Genomic DNA, 21,552 nt, shown 5'->3' with positions numbered 1-21,552 from the left:
GGGAGTCTCACTGTCAGACTCGCTGATAGCTTTCCAGTAGGGGAAATAGGATTGAAAAGGAAAAGAAAGGTTCTTACTCTTCAATCCCTCACTGGTGTAGTCTTCCCCGAAAATAAGAATATGAAGCCACCTGGCCATCCGTATGAGCGCGAATAAGTATTGCTGGTGGTCAGGGAGAAACATGGGGCTTTCATTTTTTTTAACACGGCCCCCAAATACTGGAGTATCTGTTACCAATGCTTATAGGCTCCGTTTTCCAATGCTGTATTCCTTGCGAATTTTTCCCCAGGGGGAAAAAAAGTTTTAAATCAACTCAAATATGCAAAAAAAGGCACACTATCTCTTTTATTTCAGCATATAACCTTTTTGAATTCTGCAAGGAAGTGCCACTTCATTATTGGATTAATTTTTTCTTTTGGTAAGGGATTAAGCAGTGGCGTCTGCAATACACACTACTACTGAACAGATACACTCGTCATGTTTGAATTGCAAACATAACCTCAACTGTGAGAATGAGGATGATGCTCCAAGTAAAAATCATTTCAAGTTATTTTAAAAAAAAAGTTTAATGGCAATACTTGAAGTAAATAAAGCAAAGACATTTATTTTTGTTTCCAAATTAATCTGAAGCCTTCTTTAAAATAAGACATCTTGCTTTCAAGTCTATTTCTCTGGTATGACATTTAACTTGAATAAAAACGGATTAATTCAGTTCATTGATGGAATATTAATGTGTAACAATTAAGTTTCACAGTGCTTGGAGAGTATTCTGATTTCTTTATAAAAAGTGAAGAAACATTAAAACTTGCAAAATTCCAGGACATAGTATTTCAGTCACATAATCCTAATATAGTTCTTTTATTACTCTGAAGTACTGTGTGAATTCTCAGGCTGCAATAGGTACTGAAAATAAAATAAGAATGCAAATACATCCCAAAGTAAAAACGGGTTATTTTAAGATTACCCACTAATTTAGTGTGCATATTATTTGATCCTAATAAAAACTTTAGATGAAGGAACATGCACAGTATCTTGAAACTTCACAAAAAATGTTTTCTTGAACTCAGCATCCATATTTAAATTATCCCCCGTTAATTATAGGGTTGAAAACCAGTGGACTGGAAGGTGAAATGGTTCTACTGCCCATCCTTAGCATCTATGGAGGGGGGGGACAAAGGGAAACTTTGACTAGGGGACCTATTTTGCACATAAAAGAACCACCAGGAATATTAAAAAAAAAAAAATTTATACGCAGGCCCCATCTGCCAGAGATTCTGCTTTAATTAGGCATCTGTGTTTTTAAAAGCTCCACAAGTGATTCTAAAGTGCAGTCAAGATTGAGAACTACTGATCTATGTAAAAATGTTCCATTTTTTCCCTTATGGGCTGAATAAGTTAATAGAAGAATTAAACAGTTATAAATAATATCAATAAGGAATTAAAAAGATTTTCCCAATGAGCAAATCAAGAAACTGTATAATGGATCTGTGCATTTAGAAATCTGAAAGAGTGAAGTAAAGTATAATCAGTTCTTAGACATACTTGACAAGCTGTCTTTAATGTAATGTTTGCAAATAATCAAATCAAGCTCAAAGGTAAAGACATGACTGGCATTACCCTGGTTACTGGCTTCCTATCTAAAAGTGATGAAATATGCAATGGTTTTTGCTGGTGTGAAGAAAACAAAAAGAGATGAGGAAAAGTGTTTATCATGCTTTTAAGTGAGTACATTTCAAAATGTTTTGCCTTTGGGGAATTCCTTGACAGTCCAGGGCTTCCCTGATAGCTCAGTTGGTAAAGAATCCGCCTGCAATGCAGGAGACCTCAGTTTGATTCCTGGGTCAGGAAGATCCACTGGAGAAGGGATAGGCTACCCACTCCGGTTTTCTTGGGCTTCCCTTGTGGCTCAGCTGGTAAAGAATCTGCCCATAATGCAGGAGACCTGGGTTCAATCCCTGGGTTGGGAAGATTCCCTGGAGAAGGGAAAGGCTACCCACTCTAGTATTCTGGCCTGGAGAATTCTATAGACTGTGTCCTTGGGGTCCCAAAGAGTTGGACACAACTGAACGACTTTCACCTTTCACTTTGGCAGTCCAGTGGTTAGGACTCAGTGCTTCCACTGCAGGGGGCACGGGTTCATTCCCTGGTTGGGGAGTTTAGATTCTGCATGCTGGTCAGTATGGCCAAAATAAAGTAAAATATAGTAAAATAAACTTTCCACTGCAAAAAAAAAGAAAAGAAATTTAAAAATTTGCCTTTAAAAGTTAGTCCTTTGGCTTCTCCTGTCTGTCTTAGTAATATATTTCACTTTTTTTTAAATGTTTTTTTTAATGTTTTTTGTTTTATGTTTATTTTATTTTATTTTTTTGTTTTTTTATGTAGAAGGCTGACAAGTTAGAAAATGAAGTTTTGAGATTCTCTGTGGATTTCATTTTTCTGGTCTCTTCATGGCACAATTAGCGTCAATAGTTAAGAAACTCCTGTATCAAAATAAAATATTAATTATACTTTACAATATATAAAGCAGCTGGCTAAATAATGCCACTGGTGTGACAATCTGAATCTTTATCATTGAAACTCTTGTAACCAAAATCACATCCTTTACATAATATTTATTCTGTATAGGATTTATTATCCACATACAATGACGTCAGCTTTAAAACAATTGTTATTTGTATAAACTCATCTTATAAAATAGAGTAATACACAACACACCTCAGTGATTTAAGTTGATAATCTAGGATTCAGAAAATCTGATCATTCTAATTCCAATTTCTGCATTGTTTCACTGGGTTGTCTTAGGTAGGTTGCTTTATTGTTCTGTGCCTTAATTTCTTTACCTTTCATGTGATAAACATCCTATTTCATAGATACTTAAAGAATAACATAAAAATTATTAAATACTTTGCAAATATAAAATGCTATATAAATGATAAATAGTAATACTGATCCACTCTAATATAAAATAACATACAACTTTCCATTTATAAAGTTTGGTCCTCCAGTACCTACTAATATCAAGCTTCCCAGTTAAACACATCTTATGCTATATTTGTTTTTAGTGATTTTTTTTCATAGTATCAAGTTTAGGACTCCAAATACATATAACTAGTACGCATGGAAATTTCAATACATCTTAGCAAGACTTGGCAAAATAACTTTAATGAATTGAGTTCTGAGCTCATAAGTAACTGAAACACTAAACTTTTTTTTTTTTTTTTCCTCCCCTTTGTCAGGCCTGCCTGCCGCACTTGTCCGCCAGCTGGCAGCTCTTTGCAGAGGAAGCACCCGAGTGCTGAGGGTTGCTTGTGGCCCACTCAGCTTCTGGGGCGGTGGCCCGTAACCCTACTCTGCCCTGGGCGCGGACGCCCCCTGGCACAAGCGCGGCACCGTGGCCTGGCCCCTGTAGCCACACCACTTCACCCACCAACACTAAACTTTTTATCCATTCAGTGGTAACTTGGCCACATAAAAGCAGTAACCATGTTTGATTTCATCACTCAAACATACAATATTGAAAAATTTGTTCTGAAAAAAGTCTTAAGATGTGATAACTATAGAAGAAACCTTGTAAAGATGTGATTTGCTGCTCTAAGAGATTCTATGGTTACCAGCTTATAAGTGCCAGGAGTAGCAGGAGTAATAAAGTGAGACTGTAATGCTCAAAGGGAATTTAAAAGGTGATCCAGTCCAAGGTTTTCAGTGTTGGACTCCTGAGCTCTGCACAAGTGTGTGGGGAAGGCTTGCAAGGAGCTTTAACCAGAGCAGCTCTGTTATTAGTTTCCTTTAAATGCTGAACTTCTCTATGAAAAAATTTATTTGAAAAAAGGGTTTCTTGAGTTAAAAAAAACCCTTTTAAACCACCGACCTAGTCTATTTTGCTTCATCCAGACACCAGGCATGACTGCAGTGGTGCTTTATTTTTGCAAAACTTCATTCCATCAACCAGATACTCTTGAGGACCATAGATAGACTTACAAGGGTATTCAGAAGCTGACAAACAGCATTCTTATAAGAGCAAACTTTGGTCTAACCAACTTCCATTATTTTCCTAATGTTAAAAAAAAATCTTGGCATAAATAAAGTTTATATTAACAGATTATACCCCTATGTAACATTTTCCCACATTTAAGAGCCAAAGAATTCAGTTTTCTTAGAAACCATTAATCGACAGTTTCACTCTAGAAAAGAATTGGTCCCTAAAGTCTTAGATAAATATGATATGATACTGTAGCTATTATTTACAACTTACAAACATGTCACAAATGTTCTTTTATATCCTAAAATAACAGAATAGATGTGCTAGTCTGGTGAATCTGATAGCTGTTTTGTGGGGATTGCTCGATGCTTGTTATAAACAATTATGAGAAAGCATATCTCTGAGAAGGCTCTACAAGTGCTGGGGGCACTGTGTTCAGTGGACTTTGCTGACATTCATGCTGATGTTTGCATGCAGAAAATAGTAGCATTAAAGAACATTTAGGTCATAGACTAAAGTGCGTTAAAGTATACACATGCAAGCATGACTTCATTTCTATAAATAAAGCTCAAATCTGTCATTTTTCTTATTGGCTCCAATGGTTCAGAATCATATTATACTTATGTTCCCTCTCTCATTTATAACAGTTTAATTGTTAAGACTCCTGATTCAGGAATGGTCATATTGGGAGATAAAAAATGCAATGCACACTATCCAGTCTTGAAGCAACTGGAAATTTACCATCAGGAGAATCTTGAAAAAAATCAGAATTAAGTACCATAAAACAAAGTGGTTATCACCTATTAATAAAAAAAAAATGAAAGAAATTAACCACTTTAGCCCACAAATTGGTATTAAGGACAATCGTTAATTAAAGAATAAGAGAAAAGAATAACATAAAAACTATCTTGAGGTATGTCATGGCAGTTAAAAATATAGAGTAATACATGGAGCCTCTATCAAAATTAAATTAAAACAAGCTTAATTGGGATAACTTGCCAAGACTTTTATGAAGGACAGTTCTTTACTTCTAGTATTTAATCTTTACAACTAAAATAATGCTTCTTCACTTTGACTGTAATTTTGGAATGTTTTATAATTCATATAGGGGAGGAGTTAAAACTTCATTTTGTATCCTAGTAGAAAGTTTGTTTTGAAAAATTACATAAACAAGCAAAGATCTTAAAGAACTTAGGAGAATAACTCGTTCAAATAGTTTTATATATAAATTTTACATATAAATAACATAAAAACATGTCAATAGATACTGTAGGGACATTGCTCGACACTTCTTGAATAGCTCTAGTGCAAGGTATTATATGTTGTCGAAGATGATTAAATTCCTCTTCTTTCATACGTTCTCATTCTCATAGGCTTCTTTTATAATTATTGCAGATTGGTGAGGTTTGACAATTCAAGGAGAGACAGTTGAAAGAGGGCTATTTAAAATCAAAACCTGTCCAATCTCTGGTCCCACCACTTACACTTTCTGACCTTAATTTCCTTATTTGTACATCAGAGACAGTGCTATCTACCTTGCTGATTAGGTGGGGAAATGCAAGAAAGAGCACTTTATAAATAATAGAGCAGTATATAAATGTAGGAAATTACTCTTAAGAACTGGTAAGAACCTCCAGTTTTCATTTTCCTTTTTTTCTTTAGAGAGGAAGATAGCTATATTGACCAGTCTTCAAAAACTACGTTGACAATATTAGGTTCCTGCTTTAAGAAAATGATGTCTATATATAAGCTCTGGTCAGCTTCCATGTTTTTTTTTTTTTAAATACTGACTACATAAGAGTAACTTCTAATTTAATGACAAAAATTTCAAATATAAACGACTTCAAACATTTTAGACTTGCCTTCTGCCATAATCCTAAAACACTTAGGATAATGGAATAATGATAGGTCGTTTTAGATCCGAAGTTAACAGAAAGTCTAATTAGTTAAGTCAGGTAGGTTTCCAGACCCTTAAATGTGCTCTGACCTAGTTCCCTGTGAAAATTCAATAGTGGTAGTTCACATATTTTTGAAACACTTTGAAATTATTTTATATAAAGTTTGGTTGTGGTGAATTTATTGAAAATATTTTCTTTGAAAAAAGTTCCCTAAGTAGATTTTTCAATATTTTTTTAAAAAAGGTATTTCTGTAACACAATAAAAGTAAGAGGATTAACTGTTCATCCAGCGAGTCAACTCAAGCTAGGTCTTTCTTTCTAGTGCAGCAACAGATTTTAGGGCGGTAAAGTTCAGAATGGATACAATGGCCTGTTCAGAAAGCATGCAAGTGGTGTCGGGTCATTACTTTTAAGTTGATCTGATAATTTGTTGATTAGACTCTGACTGTGGAAAGAGTGACACAAGAACGTCAGTGTAAGCTGTAGGCTCTGTTGGTTCACATTCCAGCTACCTGATGTTGGGCTTTATTTCCTTTTCTTCTTCTTCTTCACTATCATCCACCTGTTGTATGACCAGATCAGCAGACCCATCCTCGACTATCTCCACGTAGGATCTGTTCTCATCTTCACCCATGTGCCATCTGGAATCCTTATCTCCATCTGATGGGGACATAAGGTGCTGTTCAGCTTCCAGATCAATGGGGAGGCTGTCTATGCCAACTTCAGCAAGGCACTCATTGCAGAGTCTGTAGCGCCTGGTTCCTTCCTGGACCACTTGACCTGTTAGATCAGTCACGTGGCGCTTGCATTTTCTGCAGATAAGTTTGCATGCCTGGTGAATCTGTGTAGAGAATTAAATAGCGATTAAAAAAACAGATTTTTCAAAAGCAGAATAGTTTGATATTCTAAGTACCAGTTCATAAATTTAACATGTCAAAACCAAGCAATGATATTAAATTAACATCTAGTTTATTAGAAAAAGGTCACAGGTTTTGGTAATAAAGTAATGTCACAGAAATATCAAACACTAGCTTTCTCTAAATAATGTCTATTATGTTTTCATGGTTAATATTACATACTTAATAATTTCACATATCCCTTAATCCAATAGTATTTTTATATCTGAGGTAACATGGGACATATTCCCAGAATAATAATAATTGCAAACACTTAATATTTGCCATATACTATTCTAAGGACTTTACATATCTTAATTCAGGAGAAAAAACTATTTTGTTATTTTGCTTGAGGAAGAAAAAATAATGTCCCAAATGTAAATTTATAAAAGAATACTTTTTGATGTAAGGATTATTGCCACTTTTATTAATGAAAGAGGTAGTAGAAAGAAGACTAGTCAAGGAATTGGAAGGCTTAGGTACTAGTTCTGCTTCTGTCATTTTCTGATCTTGTCATTTACTAACCATGTATAGTGAAGCAAGTCATTTAAAACGGAAACCTGCCTCCAGGGTGACTGTCAAAGTATTTAACAACTGGTAAGGTAAGCTGCTGCTGCTGCTAAGTCGCTTCAGTCGTGTCCGACTCTGTGTGACCCCATAGACGGCCGCCCACCAGGCTCCCCCGTCCCTGGGATTCTCCAGGCAAGAACACTGGAGTGGGCTGCCATTTCCTTCTCCAATGTGTGAAAGTGAAAAGTGAAAGTGAAGTCGCTCAGTGGTGTCCGATTCGTAGCAACCCCATGGACTGCAGCCTACCAGGCTCCTCCGTCCATGGGATTTTCCAGGCAAGAATCCTGGAGTGGGGGCCATTGCCTTCTCTGGTAAGATATGGGTACCACGCAAACAGAATAGAAGCCTAATGACCAGAATGGATACTAGTTACAAACAACCAAGATGGTGGTTCTGCTACATATTGGTCTATTATCATTCCTAATTGCTCCCTTATTATCAACAGGGATACACTTCAGGTTGTGTGGACCAAATGAGTTAATATGTGTGAAATGCTCTGGGAAGAGGTTATAATTGATGAATAATTATATATTATAGTTAGTAATAAATAACTTTGTTTGCTAGCAAGTTTGATAGCAAACTTTGTTTGCTATCAGAGCAGTAGATTATAGATTCTAACCTAAAAATTATTACATAATATTAACTATATAAAGCTAAATTAATGTTTATGGCATCTTCATTCAGATAAAGTTGGAATGCTATGAAGTAGGCCACCAAATACAAAGTAATCAAAAAACCCAAGAAAACTAATGCAGTCTGGTAACATAGCTAAGAATATGTATGGGACTAACACTCAATACACTTATTATCTTCTGCTTAACCATTGACATATTACTCAGTAAATGCTGAAAGTACATAATTTTTTTTTTCCCAATTAGTTTTATTAGTTGGAGGCTAATTACTTTACAATATTGTAGTGGTTTCTGCCATACATAGACATGAATCAGCCATGGATTTACATGTGTTCCCCATCCTGAACCTCCCCTCCCACCTCCCTCCCCATGAAAGTACCTAATTTTAAGTCTATCTTTATTTCTCCTGAGACAGTAGCAGTATTATGGTTATCATATGAGGCATTGTTCTTGTTACAAAGTTCTGACACAGATTCATGTTCATCCCCCTTCAAATCCAACACAATTAAGAAGACAAAGAAATTAAGTGAAACACTGGAATGTTAAAATTGAAAATATTATCATGAACCCATTACTTTAAAAATATGCATCTTCTAGCTCAGAAAGGGGCTTCACTCATAGCTCAGTCGGTATAGAATCTGCCTGCCATGCAGAAGACCCGGGTTTGATTCCTGGGTCTGGAAGATCCCCTGGAGAAGGAAATGGCAATCCACTCTAGTATTCTCGCCTAGAGAATCCCACGGACAGAGGAGCCTGGTGGGCTACAGTTCATGGAGTTGTAAGAGTCAGACATGACTTAGCGACTAAACCACCATCAGCTCAGAAAGAATATAAAAAGAATGCCTTAATAACAGTGAGTGCCCTGGGTGTTCAAATGTTGGTTTCTAATTTCATCCCCCACTGAAATGTACCATAGCTCCTTTGAGAAAAGGCTGATTCCAGTTTTGTGTCTGGGGAAGTACAAGACGGGCCTAGGGCTCTTTTAAAGCCAGAAAACTAAGACACTTTGAAAATTTAATGGGTTGTAAGCCAGCTTCAAGGGTCCCCACTGCACAAATTTGAAAATCTGAGTATCAAAAAGAATAACTGTTATGGATCCAAACACAATAAATCAATGAAAATTCATGAGACTGTATGTTATTAAAAAAAAATAAAGCCAGAAGAAACTCATATATCATTTGAGCCTACTATTAAATCAACTCCTTACTCTGAAAATTGCTAATTAAAGGGAAATAAACATTTATATTGCTTTTCCTGTAGGAACCCTATTTCAAAGTAACCAAATAGCCCCAGGTGTTGAAGGAAAGCTTTATTTTATAGAATTCCAGCTAGTAAAACAGAAGGAAGGATAAAATCAGTAAATCATTTCACAACTCCAAGTAAAATTAATAATTTGGACAGAGATTACCAATTGGTATTAATATTATTAAATTAATATTGGTGGGGAAATAGTCATATAATACCAAAATAGTTCCACAGAGATTCTTTCTCTAATTATAATGCAATGGTATCATCACCCTAATCCAGAGATCAATCGTAACATGAATGATGGGCCCACCAGATATTCTGTGTCTCCTGATGTGCTGTGCTGTGCTTAGCTGCTCAGTCATTTCTGACTCATAGCGACCCCACGGACTGGAGCCCACCAGGCTTCTCTTGTCCATGGGGCTTCTCCAGGCAAGAATACTGGAGTGGGTTGCAATGCCTTCCTCCAGGGGATCTTCCCGACCCAGGGATCAAAAACAGAGTCTCCTGCATTGCAGGAGGGTTCTTTACCAGCTCAGCTACCAGGGAAGCCCCTCCTAAGGTGATACAACAAGAAATACACAATTTCTTCCTTGATGAAAGTATTTAACTTGAATTCATTAAGCCTTTAGACTAAATGTCTAGTTTTTGGAAAATGCAGGGGGGGATAGAAGGACAAGCTAAATGACACCATGTAGAAGCAAGCAGAGAAACCCAGATGTAGGATGTTTTGTAAAACAACTGGCTCAGTAATATTCCCAGACCAGGGATCAAACCCGTGTCTCAGGCACATTCTTTACCACTGAACCACCAGGGAAGCCTCATGATAAAGTGTTAAGAATGGTACTATCTAGGTGGTAAATATGATATTTTTATTTTCTTATTCTTACTTCTATTTATTTTCTTGCTTTTTATAATGCGTATTTATTGCTTTTGGAATAATAAAAGGTTATTTAAATTTTAAAAAATTTAGCTTCAGAAATTAAGGAAGGCAGAGTTTGTTTTGCTCACTGCCGTATACCTAGCATGTAGAAAAGGGTCTGGCCCATAGCATGCTCAATATATATTTGTTGAATAAATAACTATAAAGTAATGCACCAAGTGACCCAATGCCCTTCAAAATTAAAAGGAGTTTGTATAAGTGGAATAAAAGTATGAGTAATACTTCACAGATTTTGAAAAAAATTCTTGCTGCAAGATGAACAGCGGAATAAATCCTATGTCACTACCTTATTAAACCACCAAAGCACTGAACAGAAAATTCCCTGAGATCTTTCTGACTGTTGACAGCCCACTCCCTGATTGAGAGTCACTCTCTAATCCTTCTTATTCCCTTCTTTGAGGAGACTGGAGAAACTGGAGAGGCGTGACGAAGAGGGTATGATGTGGACGTCAGACAGCAGAAACCAGACTGACAGCCTACCAGACAAGGATTCACGAATCACTAGTGGACGCTGAGTATCTGCAGCGGTGATTCTGACCTACACATTTTTATAATTTACATTATCTTCGGCTCTGAAATGACTGGCATATAAAAACACGTTAGATTTTAAGTGAATTGAGATGGATATTCAAAAGAATGTCGCTTGGACTTTCCTGGTGGTCCAATGTCTAGAGTCCGCCTACCAATGCAGGGGACACAGGTTCAGTTCCTAGTCCAGGAAGATTCCACATGCCACGGGGTGACTAGGCCTGTGCACAACTACTGAATCTGTGCTCTAGAGCCCCTGCTCCGCAACAAGAGAAGCCACCGCAAGGAGAGCCCCACACACCCTAACAAACGTAGCCCCCTCTCACAACTAGACAAAGTCTGCTCGCAGCAACGAAGATTCAGCGCAGCCAAGAATAAATAAGAGCTTTTAAAAAAAAGAACATCCCTTACTTCAAGGTTTCAAAGGAGACTAAAAAAATCTGTTTTTAAAAATATATAGGGACTTCCCTGGTGGTCCAGTGGTTAAGGATACCCCTGTCAATGAAGGGGACAGGGGTTCAATCCCTGGTCCAAGAAGATCCCACATGTTGTTGGGCAACGAAGCCTGTGCGCCACAACTACTGAAGCCTGTCCTCTAGAGCCCGTGTTTCACAAGAGAAGCCACCACAATAAGAAGCCAGCACGCCACAACTAGAGAGTAGCCCCTGATTGCCCCAACTAGCGAAAGCCTTCATGCAGCAACAAAGATCCTGAGCAGCCAAGAAATAAAATCAACAAATAAGATAATGCATTACGAGCAAAGTAAAAACATTAAATTGGAAATTTAAAAAAATATTGTAGAGTTATATGAAAAGATTTTCCTAGCAAACTCGATTATCCTAAGGCAGATAAATGCATCTATTTCCTAAAAGTGAAACAATGAAAAACCATATACATACTGTTCGAAAATGGCTACTTAGATGGTCGAGCCGGCTAAATCTTTTCCCACAAGCTTGACAGGGGTAGGGTCTTTCTCCAGTGTGACAACGAAGATGGCGCTTGAGGTCTGCCTTCCGCTTCACCACGTGTGTGCAGTACGGACACTTGAACCTCATCCTGGGCAGGTCATCTGTCAGAGACAGTTTGATCAAATTACCGGAAAGTTCGTCACCACAATTCTAATAACGTCAAGAATCCAAAAGGGGCTGGCGAGTCCAGTCTCACAAAGGTAGGCAAAAAGGAGAAGGAAGACATTTTACAAAGACTAGATTGTTGATGTTACCCTAAGTACAGAACTATAACTTCAGGATCTGATTTATTTACAAAGTCTGGGTAATTTACACTGTCCCACTTATCTTTTTATTTAATGTCTTAGAGTCACTGGATTTGAAAAGTAAAGTGGTAGCTGCATGTTTAATCGTTCAATTGTGTCCAACTCTTTACGACCCCATGGACTATAGCCCACCAGGCTTCTGTCCATAAAATTTTCCAGGCAAGAATGCTGGAGTTGGGGTTGCCATTTCCTTCTCCAGGGGATTTTTCCCTCCCCAGCAGTCGAACCTGTGTCTCCTGCATTAGCAGGTGGATTCTTTACGATTTTAAAACTGTAGACACGCTCCAAAAGTTAAAGTGTTCACTGTTTATGTTTTTAAGTAACTTATTTTATTTACACATATTTATCCCCCCTGCTCTTACTTGTCATACAGTTGTACTGCTTTTCTTTCAAAGGTGAAAAAGTTTCAAGGATATTTTGACCTTTAGTTTTAAAACTCATATGGATTCAAAATGTCACTAATAGTTGGAGGCAAACATCATCAATTTAATAGTTAAATTCAGCTGTCATTTATTTTTTTTAAAAATTATTTTATTATTCTTACTGTTATTTTATTTGATTTTATTTTTTGGCTGTGCCATATGACATGTGGGATCTTAGTTCCACCACCAGGGATTGAACTCATGCTCCTTGCACTGGAAGTGCAGAGTCTGAGCAACTGAACCACCAAGGGAGTCCCTCAACTGTTCATTATTGAAGTTAGATTTAAATAACTTAGAATTATAAAAGTGCAAAGCCCAAGACAGGATAACTTTTTTGCTGTTTTAAAATGCGACAAAGATTTCCCATATTTACTCTGTTATTTCTATTTGCCTTGGTCAGTGGTAGAGCTCCTCTGGATTTTCAATAAGCTTTGCAATATGATACAATCTTAAGTATTTTCATGTGAGTATCCTATAGGAAAATGTGATTAGTGAAAGTCGGTTGGGGTGGCTATTATTTTTAAATATGTTATCTGCAACAAGATTATTTTCTAAAATTTATATCACAACCAGGGAAATGTGAATATTGACTGGCTTTTAGTGATATTAAGGACTTGTTAATTTTATTTACATATGATAATAATGGTATTATAGTTTTTTTAAGTTTATATTTTAGGGACACATTCTGAAATATTTACAGATGAAGGCATATGATGTTTGAGATTTACTTAAAAAGGGGAAGATTTGGAAGAGAAAATGGTAAGCCACTCCAGTATTCTTACCTGAAAAATCCTATGGACAGAGGAGCCTGGTGGAACCAAAGGGTCACAAAGAGTTGGACATGACTGAACAGAGCAGAGCAGAGATACAGTGGATGCTGTTTTCAAATAATGTACATAAAAACTGTTTGTATCTGAATATCCTACGTACAATAAAAATTATTAACAAGGGGGAAGAGTCAAGGGCAGAGGTACAAGACTGGTCATGAGTGGGACTGGGTAATAATAGGTGCATGGGGTTAATTATACTATTCTCTGTACTTATATATATATATATATATTTGGAATTCTTTCTAAATATTATGCTCTGCAGTTTAATTTTATCACAATTTTCCTTTAAATTCACATGTAAACTATTAAGCGTGGCTTCCCTGATAGCTCAGTTAGTAAAGAATCCACCTACAATGCAGGAGACCCCGGTTCAATTCCTGGGTTGGGATGATCGGCTGGAGAAGGGGTAGGCTACCTACTCCAGTATGCTTGGGCTTTCCTTATAGCTCAGCTGGTAAATAATCTGCCTGCAATGCAGGAGACCTGGGTTTGATCCCTGGGTTGGGAAGATCCCATGGAGAAGGGAAAGGCTCCTCACTCCAATATTCTGGCCTGAAGAATTCCATGGACTGTATAGTCTATGGGATCGCAAAGACTTGGACACAACTGAGCAACTTTCACTTTCACTTTTCAAACTACTAAGCAAATCTGCTAACTGATTAATTGGGAGGATTAGATGCTGTGCATTTCTAATCCTTGTTCTCTACTTTGAAACTATCAGCCTACATAATTTCTCTGCATTTTACTATCATAGAAATGAGATATCTCATGGTGTTTCACACAGAGTTACAGTATCAATGTTATGTTTTTAAAAATTATGCATTTATATCTTAAAATCAGATTTAATTTATTTTAGGTATTAGGGCTGTGAACCTTTGCCAATATGCATGATTGCTCTATTTAATTTTTCTATATAAAAATACTCCTCCTGAGTGAATACTCAGAAAAAAAAATAAACTATTTAAAGTGAAAGTGTGGTGTATAACTGAATCACTTTGCTGTACATCTGAGACTAACATTGTTAATCAGCTGTACTACAATATAAAACTTTTAAAAAGAAACTGAATATATGTTAGAACTGAGCCATTTACAAAAGAGCTTTAAACATCTAACAGTAATCTAATCATCTACAGAAAAGCAGGTCTGGAAAATCATGGGTTTCTGACCCTCAGAACTCTTATTGTTTTGACTTACTAAATTTATCCAATATTTTAATTTTAAAAATTTACCTTTTACGTATAGATTTCATTAGAGAAGTATGACCTTTTAAAAAGGGGGAAAAAAACACACTTGGTTCAACTGCCTTAAAAGCAAGGGCATGTTGAGATAGGATTGATTTACACTGGAGTCTTAGAACCTGATTAAGAGGACTAATTCTCTATTTGGGTACCTGGAAAACTTCTTGACGTGACATCAGATCCTTGACCATACTGATAGCTAACAGGAGTAGAGTCCATTTCCACATTCATCTGTGCCTGTTCTTCAGACTGGGAAACGTGGCTGGAAGAATCAGATGTCCGTGCTTCTCGTTTGCTTGACTTATAATGAGCCATTTCAGAGGGCTGTGACAACCTCAAATGTTTGGACTTTTTAATGGAATCTTTCCTTTGTTCATGCTTGGCCAGAGGCTGTTGAGTATTCCTTTGGGAGGCTGGATGGTAATTATACTTACTCCAAGATTTCCCGCTTATTATACCTGTTCCTTGATCTGGGCTTAGGTGAGAACGAGGAGAACTGCTTTCATCTTGCCATCCACTGCTATAAAAAGAGGAGCGTTCTATACCATTAGAATTGGCATCTTTATCAGAGAGGCTGAAATAGCGATCCTTTTCTTTCTCACTAATGTCTAACGAAGATTTAATAAAGGTCTTACATACACTGATGACATCAGTCATCTGAAGGAAGCTAGCAGCTGACATCACTTCTATGACATTCTGACCCGTGAGAGAGAGCTTGCCGGAATAGACAAAGTCCAGGATAACTGTAAAAGTGTCAGGGGAGAAGGCCTGAAATGTCGCTGTAGTCGGCTGACTTGTCTCCTTGGAGTTCTGAGAAAGAAGCATTTTAAAGTAGCCGCTACTAGCAAATAAGACATTTCGATGGGCTTTGAAGACCTTCCCTTCAACCAGAATACTGCAGTCACAAAATACATCCTGCCTGCGCTGCTCATTCAGTTGTTGCAGGAGGTGAGACTGATGAGAGGAGATCTCCATTCTAGAGAAGAAAAGACACAGTGGTTACCAACACTGGAGTAACACGGCTTCTCTAAGACGAGCCAAGTGAAATGACAGAAACCGCTGTCCTTTTTCCATTAAAAATACTTTCTCCTTAGAGAATATCATCTCCAAGACACAGAAGATAATAGGTTTCAGGATACCATGTAATACTCTTTTTATGTGGAAACTTAGTTCCCTGACCAGGGATCAAACCCGTGCCCCTGGCAGTAGAAATGTAGAGTCTTAACCACTGGACAGGCAGTGAAGTCCCTACTCTACTCTTGTGTGTAAGTGCTCAATTGTGTCTGACTCTTTGAGACTCCATGGACTGAAGCCCGCCAGGTTCCTGTGTCCATGGGATTTTCCAGGCAAGACTACTGGAGTGGGTTGCCATTTCCTTCTCCAGGGGATCTTCCTGACCCAGGGATGGAACTGGCATCTCCTGTGTCTCTTGCATTAGCAGGCAGATTCTTTACCACTGAGCCACCTAGGAAGTCCTCTGACTCTTTGCGATCCCATGGACTATACAGTCCATGGAATTCTTCAGGCCAGAATACTGGAGTGGATAGCCGTTCTCTTCTCCAGGGGAATGTTCCCAATCCAGGGATCGAACCCAGGTCTCCCTCATTGCAGGCAGATTCTTTACCAGCTGAGCCACCAGGGAAGGGTAGTTAATTCTACTCTTAGTTGTTTGATTTTTAGACAATCATTTGTTCAGTCACAGAACCTGGATTGAGCATCTTCTATAAATCAGACCTGCTATATGGTAAACTAAATAGGCTTCTTTCTTGCCTCTATGTAGTTTTTAACCTAAAGGGAGTATCAGCATTAAACAAATATTCATGTGGAGTTATAAATGACAAGTGCTAAGACAGAAGGAGGGTGCTCTTGGTATAAAACTATAAACTAGTTTAGATTGGGATGGAGTGTGTTAGGGAATACCTCTCTGAGAAGTCACATTTAAGTTGAGACCTCAAAGGCAATTAGGAATTAGCCAGGTGAAGAATGAAGGGAGATGATTTCTGATTATAGCAAAATGGTGGTCTAGAAAGTACTGAAACTTCTGGTCACAAATCTCTAGAGATGCTGGCTAAAATTCAGTCAAAACTTTAAAGGTATGGCTGAGTTGCTGGGGCAGCAACATGGGCTCTGGTTTTTATCAGTAACAGAAACTGGAACCCTCTAAGGGTTATTGAAAATAGAATAACTTTGCCCCTAAGTCCAGAGAAAAGGCAAAGAAAGTTTGTCTTTGTAGGGCCTTGGTTGAGGGAAAAAAAGTCCCCAGGTGAGATATCAAACCCAAGGTTGTGCTTTGTGAAGTTCTGGAGTCCAAATTTATTTTGCTTGCTTGGTGTGGAAAACCTCAAGCTGAAAAATTAACATGAGAATGAGTCTTGGGCTGGTGGTGTCCATGGGGACACCTTGCAGAAGCAAATGCCAAACTGTTTAGGAGGGAAGCTCTCAGAACCCAAAAAAAGTAAAAGTGTTAGTCACTCAGTCATGTCTGACTCTTTGGGACCCCATGGACTGTAGCCCGCCAGGTTACTCTGTCCACGGAATTCTCCAGGCAAGGATACTGAACCAGGTGGAAAATAAGCTTTGCTTAAACTGAACTCAAAGTCATTCTCTATATAGAGTGGCTAGCTCATTTCCAATGTTGTAACACCATGATGTCTAATATCTCCTACCATAAAAACTCCCCTTGATGGGACTTCCATGATGGTCCAGTGGTTAAGAATCCGCCTGCCAATGCAGGTTTGATCCCAGGACCAGGGAGATTTCACATGCCTCGGAGCAACTGAGCCCGTGCATCACTACTGAGCCACCGCGCTCTAGGGCTCCGCAGCAAGAGAAGCCGTGCGTGGCCAAAAGTAGACTCCACTAGTCGCTGCTACAGAAAGTTCACATAAAGCCGTGAAGACCCAGTACAGCCAAATAAAAAACTACAAAAACATAATAAAACTCTCACTGACTTCACATCTATTTCTGGTTGCTACTCCATTTCTCTGCTTGCCTTACACAAAATGCATAGAAAGAGTTTTTGTCTTGTTTTTTTTTTCATTTGCTAGCTTCACTTCTCCTATTCTCATCAGGTTTTCATGCCCATCCATCAAAATCCATTTTTTGGAAAGATTATTAGTAACTTGCATGTTGTCAAATCCAACGGTCACTTCTTTGTCCTGTTTCACTGACAACAGTGGATCATTCTTTTCAACCTGAAACCCTTGTTTCACTTACTTGGCTGCCAGGATACCACTCCTTCATGGTTCTTCTCCTATTGCCCACTTCTCAGTCTCCTCTCCTGGTTCTTCCTTGTCTAATCTCTAAGTGCTATGGGATTCAGGACATGCTACCCCCAAATATGGCACCTTGGCAGTGAATGTTATGAACTGAAGGAGTCTGAGTAAATAGGCAGAAGCAAGGAAGGTCACTCTGACACCCCCTCCCTTCTCTGCTGCATCAGATCACAAATCCCAGGTGAGAGGTGTCCTCCCTAGACACAGAGGAAAGGAGCCTCCTTATCTCAGGAAATGAAGGGATGCTGAGAAGAATCTGAACAAACAGGCTATACTGAGTGTCCCAGTTCACTGAGTTTACCTCTTACTCCTTATCTACCACATTCTTTCCCATGACTGTCCACGCTTCATCAAGCCTAGCAAAAAACACACAAATCTGTCTCTTTGGGTCTTCATTTCCTTATGAAGCCTACTGTGTCATGTAAAACTTACTTTGAGTAAATTCGTATATATTTCTCCTGCTAATCTGTCTCTTTAATTTTCAGATACAGGCAAGGAAGAAGGTCAAAGAAAATTTTTTCTCCTCTATAGCTGGAATGTCCTTGGCCTCAGGCTCAGACCTTTCCTCTACTTATATCATTCCCTATGTGATCTCATCCAGGCTCATAGTTTTAAATACTATCTTTGAGCTTAAAACTCACAAATGTATACATCTAGCCCCAACCTCTTCCCTGAGCTCCAGACTTATATATTTACGTGCATCACCACTTAGATATTTAATAGGCATCCTGAGCTCAACATATCCAAAACCATACTCTTCATTCATCCTCATCTTAAACCTGCCTTTTCTACGGTCTTATCCATCCCAGGAAATGGTAACTTCATCCCACTTATTTAGACCCAAAGCATTAAGAGTCATCTTTGATTCTGTGTTGTCAGCTTTACCTTCAAAATAAATCCAAAATCCTACCACTTCTGTCCACTACTGCAGATACTGCTTTAGTCTGTCACCTATAATCAATAGCCTGCAAGCTGCATATGGTAGGTGGTCAAGATGTGTTGGTTGAAATAATGAATAAATAAGTAGTCAAGTTAGGACTGAGTAATAGGTGGAAGTAACTGATATGAAGTGAAATTGGCAGAATTTTAAATACTTTTTGGTACATACAAAGAAACATTTAACAAATATTGGTCATTTGTTAGTAAGAGGAACCACTTGAAGAATCAGAATCCCCAAATCTTAAAAATGAGGATATCCTTAAAAAACAATGGGACATCTCTGCACAAGAAGTTTCCCTAAGCTAGGTAAGGAAAACCTGATATAAATTCTGGTGCCATAAATACCAATTTAGGCATTTGTTGACCATGCAGCTTCATTTGGGCACTGGAAAGACCTGGGGTGTCAGCATCTTCAAGGTTTTCTTGTTGAGTGTTGTCTTCAAGAAGTAACTTTCTTCTTGTTCTCCTTATAGTTAACCTTGATGTCACGGAATCATCCTTCATAAAGTGCAGATTTTCTCCAGGCTGCATAATACTCAACTTATGCTTATGCCATAGTTATCATGTTAAAAAATAACCATGGATTAAAGACTTAAATGTGAGACTGGACACTTTTAATATAAAACTTCTAGAGGAAAACATAGGCAGAACACTCTCTGACATAAATCACGGCAATATCTTTCTTGATCTATCTTCCAGAATAATGGGAATAAAAACAAAAATAAACAAGTGGGACCCACTTAAACTCAAAACCTTTTGCACAGCAAAGGAAACAATGAACAAAATGAAAAGACAACACACAAATTGGGAGAAAATATTAATATTTGCAAATGATGTGACTGATACGGGATTAGTCTCCAAAATTACAGTTTATGACACTTAACAGCATCAAAACAAACAGCCCACTTAAAAAATGAGTAAAAGACCTGTATAATCTCTTCTCCAAAGAAGACATGAAAGTGAAAGTCACTCAGTGTCCGACTCTTTCCGATGCTATGGACTATACATCCAGTCCATGAAATTCTCCAGGCCAGAATAATGGAGTGGGTAGCTGTTCCCTTCTCCAGGGAATCTTCCCAACCCAGGGATTGAACCCAGGTCTCCCGCATTGCAGGAGGATTCTTTACCAGCTGAGCACAAGGGAAGCCCAAGAATACTGGAGTGGGTAGCCTATCCCTTCTCCAGCAGATCTTCCCAACCCAGGAATTGAACTGGACTTCTGCATTGCAGGCAAATTCTTTACTAGCTGAGCTAAAGAAGACAAACAGATGGCCAATAGGCACATGAAAAGATGTTCAGCATCACTAATTACTAAAGAAATAGAAATCTAAACTACAAGACATCTCTTTAAGCCACTCAGAATGGCTATCATCAAAAAATTCACAAATAGTAAGTGCTGGAGAGGTTGTGGAGAGAAGGGAACCCTCCTACACTGTTGGTGGGAATGTAAATTGGTACAGCCACTATGGAGAACACTATGAAGGTTCCTAAAAACACTAAAAATAGAGCTACCAAATGACCCTGCAATCCAGCTCCTGGGCATATATCTGCAGATAAACATGATCCAAAAGATACACACACATCTATGTTCATTGCAGCACTGTTTATAATAGCCAAGACATAGAAGCAAACTAAATGTCCATGGACAGAGGAATGGATAAAGAAGATATGGTACAAATATACAATGGAATATTACTCAGCCTTCTTTTCATTAAAAACAAAGAAATAATGCCATTTGCAGCGACACGGATGGACCCAGTGAGTGTCATACTGAGTGAAGTCAGTCAGACAAAGAGAAATATTGTATGATATCCCTTATATGTGGAATCTAGAAAGAAATGATACAAATGAACTTACTTATAAAACAGAAAGAGACGCACAGACTTAAAGAACGAATTTATGGTTGCTAGAGCCATCTGAGATACTGCCTCCCGGGCTGCAGTCCTCATTTTGGCCCAAATTAAAACTTAACTCACAGCTCTCAAGTTGTACATCTTTTTTTAGTTGACACTTATGGCGACCACGAAGGGACCCAGAGTGGATTTCCTTCCTTCAACTGGACTGCACAAGGATCCAGAGCTTTGGTACCACCAGCGGCCCCGTGGACCCATCCACCTCCTTGGGGAGTACAGACAAATTTGGGACACTCTAGGGTTGTTTCTGAAGCTTATTGCAGTAATCTTTCTTTGGATGAAGATCACATGCCTTACACATGACCTTCAATCAAGACTGGAAGAAGACATAATTTAAGGAACTGTCTCCAACCTGGATGGAAGGACCTTTCTATCAGGTACTCTGAACTAGCTCATGCCCAGTGAAACTGAAGGGAAATTGACTCTTCAGTTAAATCCCACTTCCAAAGGCCCCTAAGCTGGACTGGTCCATAGAGAGGCCTGCTGACCTCAAACTCACCTTAAAACAATGCTCAAACAGGGGAAACTACACTACACTAGGATGAGAAGAAGATGACATCATAAGTAGACAGTTTGCCCAAGATGCTAATCTGACTTTTATGATCATTTATGTTTTCTTGATTCCTTGGACCTATGCCTATCAATCACATGTTTTCTATCATGGACATGATTCTATGCTAGTTTAAAACTCAATCCAATTGTTGGGTTGTGGCCAATTACCTGTGCCTATTACTTCTGGGTTACCTTGGTGGATTTCTGTTCTTTAGGGCTCTGATTGGATACCCCCTAGGAAATTTGTTTTAGATGAGTGTTCTATCATGTTCTATCTATTCATAATAATTCTACATGGGATCCTCTCACCTGGCCAATTAAAAATACCTGCTCTGAGACTGGCCATAGATTTAAGTTTTCTCTTAGGGTCATTTAAACTCAATCGGAGTGATGAGCTAAGTCTCAATAAAAAATTAACT

At 38.2% G+C, this 21,552-nt stretch overlaps 1 protein-coding gene across 4 annotated transcripts in view; it reads right to left on the bottom strand.

Annotated features, from left to right (window-relative positions):
- Positions 1 to 2,597: 2,597 nt before the first annotated feature.
- The window catches only part of ZBTB8A (zinc finger and BTB domain containing 8A), a 58,856-nt gene continuing 39,901 nt past the window's right edge, over positions 2,598 to 21,552 (bottom strand). For all 4 annotated transcript variants that reach the window (XM_061148468.1, XM_061148466.1, XM_061148467.1 and 1 more), the window contains 3 exons: positions 14,607 to 15,430; positions 11,591 to 11,760; positions 2,598 to 6,718 (listed from right to left, as the gene is read on the bottom strand). In XM_061148468.1, the coding sequence (XP_061004451.1) occupies positions 6,386 to 6,718; positions 11,591 to 11,760; positions 14,607 to 15,429 (1,326 nt within the window). In that variant the 5' untranslated portion in view covers position 15,430 and the 3' untranslated portion in view covers positions 2,598 to 6,385. The remainder of the gene's footprint in view (positions 6,719 to 11,590; positions 11,761 to 14,606; positions 15,431 to 21,552) is intronic.

The sequence above is a fragment of the Dama dama genome, chromosome 8, assembly GCF_033118175.1.
Source record: "Dama dama isolate Ldn47 chromosome 8, ASM3311817v1, whole genome shotgun sequence".
NCBI classification, from domain to species: Eukaryota; Metazoa; Chordata; class Mammalia; order Artiodactyla; family Cervidae; genus Dama; species Dama dama.
This window is presented reverse-complemented; position numbering and strand designations above follow the sequence as displayed.